The sequence below is a fragment of the Castor canadensis genome, chromosome 1 (genome assembly GCF_047511655.1).
Source record: "Castor canadensis chromosome 1, mCasCan1.hap1v2, whole genome shotgun sequence".
Classification (NCBI taxonomy): Eukaryota; Metazoa; Chordata; class Mammalia; order Rodentia; family Castoridae; genus Castor; species Castor canadensis.
Window position 1 is genome coordinate 139,892,464 of NC_133386.1, and position 11,371 is coordinate 139,903,834.

Sequence of the window (11,371 nt, forward strand, 5' to 3'; positions counted from 1 at the left end):
TCTTTTTTGTGATCGATATTTTAGAGACAGAATCTCAGGAACCATTTGCCCTGGCTGGCTTTGAACTAGGGTTACAGGCTAGGGTTATAGGCGTGAGCCACAGGAACTTGGCTGAAATTCAAGACAAGTTCTTTTGCTCTCTTCCAATGATAGATCCCAGGGCCCCTAGATTAAAGATCGGGAGCCACTCTACAGTGTTCCATCATTGTGAAAAACAGGACCTCGACTACCTATCCTGCCTGCCTCTCCTTGGAGGGACCCAAATGTTTGCCGCAAGGACAGAAGATCCTGTGTCAGGATAGCTTGGCCAGCTGGGACAGCTCCTGAGGCCAGACTTACTGGAATCACTGCTTTGTCCTCTCTGTACCTTTTGACTTTGGGGAATTGCTTCTCCCACCCCAGGACCTGGAGCCCCCACAAAACCTCCAAGAGATGGAATCCAATGTAGTCATGAAGCCGGGAGCCAGTGATTCATGACTATAATCCTAGCTACTTGGGAGGCAGAGATCAGGAAGAGTGCAGTTCGAAGCCAGCCAGGTCAAATAGTTTGTGAGACCCTATCTTGAAAATACCCAACACAAAAAAGGGCTGGTGGAGTGGCTCAAGGTGTAGGCCCTGAGCCACAAAAAAAAAAAAAAAAAAAAAAAAAAAAAGTAGTCATGGCACAAGGGTCCTGAGTGAGGTAGAAAGTCCTCCCAGATCACATGGCAAGTCAAGGGTGGAGCTGGGCTGGAACCTAAAAGCAGCTCCTTAGTCTGAGTCTCTCCTTGCCCCTCAGGTGAGTCTTAATGATCAAAGAAAGGAATAAAATGTAAGGAGAAGCCCCTGCTGTGGGAGTGAATAAGCCACTTCTCTTTTTCCCCTTGGCTGACAGAACCCAGGACCAAACCCAGTGAGGAGACAGTTGTCCCAGCTGGGACTCTCCATGCCTCAGCACTTTTCCATGGCTTCTGGGAAACCCTTTGTCATGGGAAGAGCACTGACCCAGGTCAGACTGGGCAGAGGCTAGTGTTCTGAGCCTTTAGGAGACGTCCAGAAATAGATGGGGGAGTGTCACATTTCTGAGCAGCTGTGTGGGGGAGGTACAGGGGGGACTTGACAGTATAAAGTCACCTCCTTTCCCTAGTGACTATCACAGGAGAACACCAGCTTCCCCACACTGGAGAAGGCCTAGGTAAGGGGCATCCCACCCTCCTGGGCTTTGAGCAGGGAAGGAATTTTTTGAGGTGAAATTTAGGGCATTAATGCAGTTTTAGGGGTCATAAGGAAATTTTCAGGGAACCTTTGACAGAGAGGTCTGGGATACCTAGAGAGGTTTGTGGACATGTGAAAGTTTGAGATTCCTGGGATGAGATTTGGGGTCACTCATCAACAGGGAATGTTCCAGTTTACCCAGGAAGAGGGTAAACTGACCAGAGAATTGCCCTGAACAGGGTGAGAGGAAGGACAGAGGAAGGGCAAATCCTGTGGTTGTGGGAGGGATTGCCCAGCATCTCTATATCCACCCTTCCTGCACCATCCCCATCTCTCTGGCCCTCCCTTCATCTTCCCCCCCCAATACTGGTTTTCAAGGTGAGCAGTCTACCCGCTCTGCAGTAGTCTGTCTTGTCATCTATACCCAGAAGCCTCTCAGACTTGTTACCAGAGACTTGGGGTCTTTTTGTACAGAAGGAATAGAAATGACAGCAGCTGAGTGTGCATGTGTGCGGAGGACACAGGCAAGGTTTTACTGGGGATTTGGCTCACAAGCAGAAGGGAGCTATCACTGACTGCCAGGTTTTTTTTTTTTTTTTTGAAGGCACTGGGGTCATGATCTCAGGGCCTCACACTTGCCAGGCAGGCTGCTTGAACAACTCTACCAACACTTCTTTTGTGATGGGTTTTTTCCAGATAGGGTCTTGGGAACTATTTGCTTGGGCTGGCTTCAAACTGCAATCCTCCTGATCTCTGCCTCCTGCGTAGCTAGGATTACAGGTATGAGCCACAGCTGCCTGGCTCAGGCTGCTGTTCTTAGAAGAAAGGGAGAGGCAGTCTTTTACTGACTTGCTGAGATGGGCTAACTGGGGACATCATCTCGCCTGAAAGAGGGTGGGGGGGAACTGCTGAGCTTCTGGAAGAGAACAGGGTAGAAGCCCAGACAGTTCCAGGAGCAACCAATATGTCTGTATGTAGGGCTGAAGAGAATTTGATTTAAAGGTTAAAGCAGCAAAGGGGAAGCTGGAGAGCCTGAGTCTTTCATCCCATTCCAGTCAATCTGCAAACACATGTGAAGCTAGAGGGTTTATTTAGGTTTCTCTATGTAGCAAGTCTCTCAGCAAACATTCTGGGAACCTTGCTTGTGTCTAGTCATGAACTGAGACCGGGGACACAGACTGTGTTACACCTGGTTCCTGCCCTCAAGGAACTTACAGGCCAGGAGGAGAGACAGGCACACATAAGTGCAGCACAGTATGTTGAGGACAGTGACAGAGAGCAGTGCAGAGTGATGTGGGACCCCAAAGGAGCTGGAAGGCTTGCTGAAAGAGGTGACCTCTAGCTAAGCCTTGACAAGTGGGTCACCAGGAGAAGGATAGCAAGTAGACAGGAAACAACAGAACTTTGTTCTATACTGGAACTTTGTTTTATACTGCAGAAGTTAAACAGGTGTATAGGTATGAGGCTAAAGAGATGACAGAGGACCAGGTCATGGAGGGCCTTGAAAGGCAGGACAGGGAACTTGGGCTTTGTCCAGAGAGTATGGAAGGATGCTCTATTTTCTGCTTTTTGTTTTATAGATGTGGTCTCATCTCTTCCCTCATAATTTTCATGTTTGCATTTTATTCTGTATTTTCAGATATTTTTCCAATTAGTTTTGGCACAGGTGGTTTTTAAGCAGGTGAGGATGATGACCACAGCTGTACTTTAGGGAGACATGCCCCATGGCAGGGGGACAGAGGTGGCAGGGGGGGGGGTCTAGACAAAGGGATAGAAATCTAGGAAGGCCCAAATTGGACTCAGCATTTGTTGGCAACTACAGTGATGTTTGATGAATGAGTGAATGGATACCCAGGTGACCACATTGGGTAACTGGGTACATAACAGGGAAAATGTAGTACATGAGACTCTTCCAGTGGCAAGCCAGCAGGAACCACCCTGAGCTAGATTAAATCTAAAGAGGAATTTATCACAAGGGTACCAAGGTATCTCCTGGAACCCAATGGCCAGAAGTGAAAAGCCTAGAAAGCCAGGGAGGGGGCTGGCTCCACCTGAGCTTCCACTCACCCTTCCAGCTGCTTTTTGCTTCTCAGCCCTCCCTTCCTCTCTCCCTAGGATCTCATCCCTTTCCTGACTTCCATACATACATAACTCAAATGCCTCTCCTTCCTGTCCATTCTGCTGCCTCTTTAACATCTGCCCCTGGGGAGTTCACATTTTCCAAACTGAATTCACCATTTCTCCTGACAATTCATGGAATTCATTTTTTATTGGGCATATACTATGTAATAGGGACTATAAAAATAAGCAAGGTAAGTATATTTTTGTTTTTTTTGAGATAGGGTCTCACTATAAAGCCCAATCTGACCTTGCACTTGTGATCCTCTTGCCTCAGTCTCCCAAGTGATTATATCTGGAATTATAGACAGATAGTTGCTGTCACACTTGGCAACAAGATGAGATTTTAAAACCTACTGTGAAAATGATGGAGGGAGTGAATTCAACCATGATATATTTGATATATACCCCAGCACAAAACAAAGTCTGCGTACAACATAGTGCTTATAGCTACCAAAAAAGTAAATAAATTATAAGGTACTTAATTTTTTTTGTGGTACCAGGGTTTGAATTCAGGGCCTTGCCCTCACTAGGCAGGTATTCTACCACTTGAATCACATTTCCAGCCCTTCAAATTTTGCTAAGAGGAGCCAGGCATGGTGGTCCGTTCCTGTAATCCCAGGACTTGGGAAGCTGAGGCCAGACTAGGATATATAGTAGGACTCTATTTTAAATAAATATATATATGTGTGTGTGCGTGTGTGTATATATATATATATATATATATATATATATATATATATATATAAAGAAAGCAGATCTCACATTAACTTTTCTTGCCATACACACACAAATGAAATTTTAAAAAACAGGTATCTTCCAGGATGTCTACCATGTTCCTTCCTCTCTCTTTCACACCTCCATTTTTTTTCTTTTTTAGGGGGGCGGTGGTACTGGGGTTTGAACTCAGGCCTTATGCTTGTTAGATAGTGTTCTACTGCTTGAGCCACTCTGCCAGCCCTTTTTTTGTGTTGGTTTTGTTTATTTGCAGTACTGGGACTTGAATTCAGGGCCTTCACCCTGAGCCATTCTACCAGCCCTATTTTTGTGAAGGGCTTTTTGAGATAGTATCTCAAAAACTATTTGCCCAGGCTGGCTTTGAACTGCAATCCTCTGCCTCTTGAGTTGCTAGGATTACAGGCATGAGCCACCGGTGCCTGGTGGGTACTTTTTTTTTTTTTTTTTTTTTTGCAGTCCTGGGGCTTAAATTTAGGGCCTACAACTTGAGCTACTCCACCAGCCCTTTTTGGTGCTGAGTTTTTTCAAGACAGAGTCTTGCTAATTATTTGCCTCGGCTGGCTTTGAACCCCAATCCTCCTGATCTTCTCTGCCTCCTGAGTAGCTAGGATTATAGGCATGAGCCACCAGCTCCCAGCCACCTCCATTTTATCTGGTGATGCTCTGTGTCAAGCATTGGGAGTGGCACAGTCTAGGTACTAATAAGTGGACACAGAAAACTTTTGGAAAGATAGATACGTCCACTACTTTGATTATGGTGATGGTAACATGAGCATATGCACATTTTCAAAACAGTTAAATGAAAATTAAGAAGCCAATGCTATCTAATATTGACAACGATGTGGAGAAAAAAGCATTCCCTTTCACTGTTGGAGGGAGGAAAGACTGGTGTCTTTTGGGTAGCAACTTGGCAGCAGCTATCAACATAAAAAATACTCAGATCCTTGGGCTGAGGATATAGCTGAGTGGTAGAGCACTTGCCTAGTGTGGGTGAGGCCCTGGGCTTAATCCCCAGCACCACAAAATAAGCAAATAATAAATAAATACAATAATAAAAAACCAAGCCGGGTGCTGGTGGCTCACACCTGTAATCCTAGCTACTCAGGAAGCAGAGCTCAGGAGGATCACGGTTCGAAGCCAGCACCAGGCAATTAATTCTGTGAGACCCTATCTCGAAAATACCTAACACAAAAAAGGGCTGGTGCAAGGTGTAGGCCCTGAGTTCAAACTCCAGTACTGCAAATAATAATAATAATAATAATAAACCACAGTCTTTAAATCTCATTTACTTCTCAAAATCTCCCCTATAATATATGCACACAAGTAGACAAGAATTTATATACATAAATGTTCACCACAGATTATGTATAATATTTAAAAATTAGGGCAGGGAGGTGTAGCTTGGTCTCACTATATAATAGTGAGACCCTGTCTCAAAAAAAAACAAACAAAAAATTGGGGGAAAAACCCCTAAATGTCCATCATATAGCTTAAGTACACCATGGAGTAAACCATGGGGCTATTATAATAAACAAGGTACATCTGTATGTACTGATATTGAAGTAAGTCCATGATATGTTATTTCTTGGAGGAAAAAAAGTTATAGGAGGTGTATGAAGTATTTCTAGTTTTTTGGGTTTTTTTTTTTTTTTGGTGGGACTGGGGTTTGAACTCAGGGCTTCATGCTTGCAAAGCAGGTGCTCTACCACTTGAGCCACACCTCCAGTCCTAGGATATGTGTGTATAAGCATGTTCTGTTTCTCTTTTGGAAAAAAAATGATAATAAAACCCCAGATGGGCTAGGGTTTACAGAAAACTATGTTATGTATATGTACATTTAAATATTACACTGTTTATATATGCTCTGAGTAAAGGTCCTAGAAGACACAGTTATCACTGGTCAGTTCTCCCCACTGGCAGACATGGGTAAAAGTGGGAAGGGGATGTACAGAGGAAAGAGGAAGAAGAAAGAGGACTTGGACTTTGTGATTCATACCCTTACTTCCCCTCCAGAAGCATTACTTTGTAATAAAAACACATTTGGAATACTTCATAATAAAATAAACAGAAAGGAGAAGGCAGCTCAGCAGTACCACTAACCTAGAGAAATCTGTCCGAATTCTGACCCAAAGCTTGGCAGCCCTCTTCTTAAAGCCATTTTGGGCCCTCAGGGGGTCTGTCCACCCTTAGAGTATAGCAGGCAGGCTGTGGTTCCTGAGCTCCCTTGGGGAAGTGGATGCTCTCTGTACTTGCCCTTTCCCAGCAACCCAGCCATCTCTGTCTGGAAGGAGCTGAGGGCTGGGAGAAAAGCACTGAATACCACAGGACTACAGAGAGCACGGACCCCTGGACCCCAGTCCTGCTGTATGTTCCCAGAGTCCCATGGCCTTATCTGCTGTCCTCTCCTGTAACTGCCCTTGTTCTGGCCTCATGTGTTTGGGGGAGGGGGCTGTAAAGCCCAGACCTCTCATCTTGGCAGTTAGGTCCCTTCATGACTGCTTCCAATCTTCCCAACATTCAGATTAGATGACATGTGGCTGGCTCCTTACATCCTGAGAGTTCCTACCTCCCGTACCTTTGCTCTCTCTATTCCTACTGCCCCCAAATCCTTCCATTCTCAAAATGCTGATCTTTTCTCTCTGTCTTGACTGCTGAAATCTTATTCTCCTTTTCACCTATTCATCCTGTAAGACCCTGTTTAAGTCACCTCCTCAAGGACACCTTCCATGTGCATTCCAGCAAGAAGGGTTGCCCCCCACCCCATCCCTCTCTTCTAGGTGCCTCCATTTCTATCTTGTGGTGCCAAGCACCGCAATTTTCCAGATGAGGAGAAAGAGACAGCAACTTGCCCAGGGTCACCTCCAACATGCAGATTCCTGCCATGATGTCTCTGCTACTTGTGTCTGTGGGCCTCATGGATGCATTTCAGGTATGGTCATCCTCCACCATCGCCATCCCAGCAGAGAGCTGAGCTGTTGGCTGCTTCCCAACCCTGAAAGGAGGAACAGAGAGAGGAAACAATTCCTTATGGTGCCCTTGGGGATCAATCGCTCCTTGAAGGTTCAGACCAGGCACTGGTCTTGGGGAGCTTGTAGCCAGTAATTCCCACTCCACTTCTCCTCCAGGTGTGTTTGGGGTCCTTCCTGTCTTTCTAAGTAGAACGAGCCTGGCCTCAGTGGAAGACAGTGGCCCCGTTCTCCCAGGGGCTGTCCTCTCAGTTGCTGCTGCTCCTTCCCCCTCAGATCCAGAGTCACACCATCATAAGGCGAGGCTTCTTCTTTCAAGAGACACCCCTGGACATGGCCCTGGCCTCCTTTGATGACCAGTATGCTGGTTGTGCCGCAGCCATGACAGCTGCCCTCCCGGATCTCAACCACACTGAGTTCCAGGCCAACAAAGTGTATGCAGATGGCTGGGCATTGGCAAGCAGCCAATGGCAGGAGCGCCGAGCCTGGGGACCTGTGTGGGGCATCAGCCCTAGCCACCTGCCCCCGCCACCCCCGGGCTTCCGGGATGAGCATGGGGTGGCGCTCCTGGCCTACACAGCCAACAGCCCCCTGTACAAGGAGTTCAACGCGGCAGTGCGTGAGGCGGGCCGCTCCCGGGCCCACTACCTCTGCCACTTCTCTTTCAAAACGCTCCATTTCCTGCTGACTGAGGCCGTGCAACTGCTAGGCAGGGACCGGCGTCAGCCTCAGTGCTACCAGGTGTACCGAGGAGTGCATGACCTGCACTTCCAGACAGCAGGGCCAGGGGCCACCGTAAGGCTGGGGGGCTTTGCCTCTGCCTCTCTGCAAAATGCTGCAGCCCAGCAATTTGGAGAGGATACCTTCTTTGGCATCTGGACCTGCCTTGGGGCTTCCATCAAGGACTACTCCTTCTTCCCTGAAGAGGAGGAGGTGCTGATCCCCCCCTTTGAGACCTTCCAGGTGGTCAATGTCAGCCGACCCTCCCAGGGCCCTGCCCATATTTACCTCCGTGCTCTGGGCAAGTGCAGCAGATACAACTGCGAGTACATCAAAGGTGAGGAAGACGGCAGGTCTGCACCTGTGCAGGTGGGCTTTCCCTCTCCACGATGGGCTTTGGCAAATCCAATCCCCCCTCCAAAGGATTCATACATAAATATTAAAATCAAACCACCAGTGAGGAGGTCATGTGCATTCTGAGGCACAATGTTTCTTGTTCCTGAAGGTGGCTAGGCCAGAGCTGGCTACTTGCTGCTGGGCGGCTGAGGGTTCCCCAAAGAAGGCAGGGATTTGGGGGGCATTTGAAGGGGCAAGCACATCTGTCAGGTTCGTTTCTTGGCTGGAAGCTGGAAGGGAATTAACTTCTAGTCACAGTATTAACACCTAGGTTGCCACAGTCTCTGGTTTGAAGAAGAGCGTATTTATGAGACAGAACAGAAATTCCATGCTATAATGTGTGCTGGGTGGGGTGGGGAGCCAGACAGCAGGTGGGTTCAGGCTGGAGTCAGACAGGTGTCAGCTTCTTCAATCCCTTGGGACTGGCCAGAGAAAGAATCATGAGAATAGCCCCACTCTCAGCCTCTGAAGGGGCAGTGGGCTGCTGTTTTCAGCTGACTAGAGGCCTGATTTTTGTAGCTGGAGGCAGATAGTTGGCCCAAACTGTAACCACAGCTGAGATGAGAGTCAGTCCATAGTGACTTTGAGTCCCACCTTGGATGGTATCATGAGTGTGCATGAGTTGACATATGCAGAGGAAAATAGGCCAAGAACCCAAACTAGCCTTTCTGCCTGGGACAAAACATGGGACAGGGACAGGTAAGTAAGGCCAGGAGGCAAAGTTATATAGGTGGGGGAGCAGAAGTGGCCCAGAAGGGACTCTGGGTAGTTGCCTCTCTTCTGGCCCCACTGCTCAAGGGTCAAGTTAAATGTAGTCAAAGGAGGGCTCAACCTAAGGAAGAAGATTGGGGAAAGTATACCAGGTTTTCCTAGAGCAGGTCAGGGTTGGATCACCAGCGCTCTGAGGCCCCTTCCTGTCCTGAGAGCTACTGAGGCTTCAATTCTTTGCTGTTTTTTCCCTGCAGATAAGAAGCACAGATCTGGGCCCTGCAGGCTGGATAGCTCAGGTAAGGGCTGCAGGCATGTGGGACTTAGTGCAGGGATGGGCAGGCTACTGTGAGGGTGGGCCCTACCCGGATTGCCCTATTGTAAGGAAACCACCTCCTTATCAAAGAAGTGAATCCTCTTCATCAAACGGCTTCCCAGGTCTCCAGCCTCTCCCAAGGCTGTGTGGAGGAGGTAGCAGTTGGGGCAGTAGATCCACCTGCTCTTCAGCTGGGTCTGCTCCCTCACAGGACAGAGCCCCTGCCAGGCCTCACAGGTTCAGGCTGCTCTGAGTTGAGGGAGACAAGGTTTGCTTCCCACAGTGTCCTCCCTTGGCCTTTTTCTTTTAGCTGTAGAACCCACTGTTTCTGTTACTGTCCTCAGGGATCCCTAACTTTGAAGGCTGAGGCCAGGCATTGGATGCTAGAGTCCAGGCTCTACTCAAACTTTCTCTATGGCCAGCCTATTCTTCCTCTTGGCCTCAGTTTCCCTATTTATAGGAAGCAAATAGGACCAGGCAACACTTGGTTCCTGTTCAGCTGTGACTCTTCTCTTCCCTTAAACACTTGCCACCACTTCTCTGGGTTACTTTCAGGGAAGAAACAGTAACTCCCCCATGCCCAGCTATAGGTATCTTCTCTCTCCTGTTGGGACTTTGTGAACATTGGGCAGAAAAGATCCAATAGACAATGGTCTATTGGAAAGATACAGGAGTACTACTTCATGTAGTAAAGTGAGACCAGAGACAGAAGTGACTTACCCAAGGTGACACAGTGAGTTAGTGGCAGAGCCATGACCACAAGCCTCCAACCCAAGTCTGTGTGTGTGTGCTTCATTTTTGTTTTTGAGACAAGTTCTCTCCAGGTATCCCAGGCTGGCCTTAAATTTATGGCCCTCCTGCCATAATCTCCTGAGTGCTGGGATTATAGATATGGGCCACCAGGCCTGGCCCAGACATCTTTGGGTTTAGATGATGCATAATTTCAGGCACTGGAAAAGTTTTGGATTTTTCCCCTACAGTGGACCCAACATATCTTCTGCCAGGGCGTGGGCAGAGGAGCCAAGTTCGGCATCACCAGTCTTCCCTCAGATATCCACTCTACATCACATCCCACCCTGCAATGCCTCCTTTGTTTACAGAGGCAGGGGTTAGATATAATGGCCTTTGGAAGGAGAACTGAGCTCTACTTAGTCTCTTCATTTCTGTCTACCTTCCTTCCTAAATTCTTGCTCTTCATCGATGTGTCTGATTGCATTTTTGTATCTGTTGTCATGTCCTCACCTTGCTCCTAAATCCCTCTCTCCCCCTGCCTCTTTTCTCTACAGCCACAAGCCAGGACTCCCTCTCCACAGTCTGGTCCTTCTTGATGCTGGTCTGGTTCCCTGTGCTGGGGGCCCTTCCAGAGGGTCCAGGCCTCCTCTGACCCATAGACACTGAATAGCCTCACTGTGCCTCAGCTAAGTGGCCACTTGTATGCTTTAAGTGGCACCAAGATCCCTGATAAGCACATCTGCAAGGAACTCTGGGTTCTTCACTGGCAGCCACCAAACCTCCCAGTTGGGACACAGAAGAGAATTTGGGGGCTGAACTTTACCCTGGTTTCTTACCCTGGTTTCTAAGAGTGAGACTCTGACTAGAGGTGAGAAGACTCTAGGATAGATGGTGACTCGCTTGAAGACAGAACACTGCAGCTCAAGGAGAGTGATTGTGGAGGGGAACACCTGGCCATGGGACTTGCTGGTGTCACGCAAAGGCCTCACATAAGCTCCTGTGCACTCCTCCAGGAAGCCTTCTCTGTCTTCTGCCAACTGGCTAGGTTAGGGGCCCTGCCTCTCTCTTCCCATTGGTCCTTGGGTGCTTCCTGGGTCAGACTGTGAGCTTCCTCAGGGTAAGGACTGGGTCCGACAGTCAGAAAAGGAACCGTGTGAAAGTCAGAAAGCTAATGCCTGTGAATGGCTGGTCCCTGCGCTGCCCCTTGGACACTTGAGCTCTCCCAACTGTTTGTGCCAATGTGCTAGACTGCATGTACTCTGAGGACAGAAAGCAGGAGAAATGGCAGACCAACCTTTAGATCCTCTCCTGGGGCCCAAGCCAAATCCCAATCATTTTCTTATCAACAAAAGTGTAATTTCTGCTCTGATCCATAAATCTTGAAGTTTCTGTCTCTAGAGACAAATCTGGATCCCTAACTTCCATCACCACCGGCCCCAAGGGGAAAATGTTATCAAGGAGGTGCTAGGCACACACTTTATTA

At 48.1% G+C, this 11,371-nt stretch overlaps 1 protein-coding gene across 2 annotated transcripts; it reads left to right on the forward strand.

Annotated features, from left to right (window-relative positions):
- The first annotated feature begins 1,116 nt into the window (after window positions 1-1,116).
- On the forward strand, window positions 1,117-11,257 carry Art1 (ADP-ribosyltransferase 1). Of its 2 annotated transcripts, XM_020184761.2 has the most exons (5): window positions 1,124-1,174; window positions 6,828-6,979; window positions 7,293-8,073; window positions 9,098-9,139; window positions 10,443-11,257. In XM_020184761.2, exons 2-5 carry the CDS (start codon window positions 6,917-6,919, stop codon window positions 10,538-10,540), a joined length of 984 nt encoding a protein of 327 aa, XP_020040350.1. In that variant the 5' UTR covers window positions 1,124-1,174; window positions 6,828-6,916; the 3' UTR covers window positions 10,541-11,257. The 2 variants fall into 2 exon arrangements, with proteins under 2 accessions (XP_073940339.1, XP_020040350.1); XM_074084238.1 differs by lacking the exon at window positions 6,828-6,979 and having other exon boundaries at window positions 1,117-1,174.
- Window positions 11,258-11,371: the final 114 nt, after the last annotated feature.

What these genes read in the sequence shown, in the direction of transcription:
- Art1 (XM_020184761.2), top strand. Translation starts at nt 6,917, where the DNA reads ATGCAGATTCCTGCCATGATGTCTCTGCTACTTGTGTCTGTGGGCCTC. An exon ending in GCCTCATGGATGCATTTCAG is followed by an intron (nt 6,980 to 7,292) that starts GTATGGTCATCC and finishes CTTCCCCCTCAG; the next exon opens with ATCCAGAGTCACACCATCAT. An exon ending in CTGCAGGCTGGATAGCTCAG is followed by an intron (nt 9,140 to 10,442) that starts GTAAGGGCTGCA and finishes TTTTCTCTACAG; the next exon opens with CCACAAGCCAGGACTCCCTC.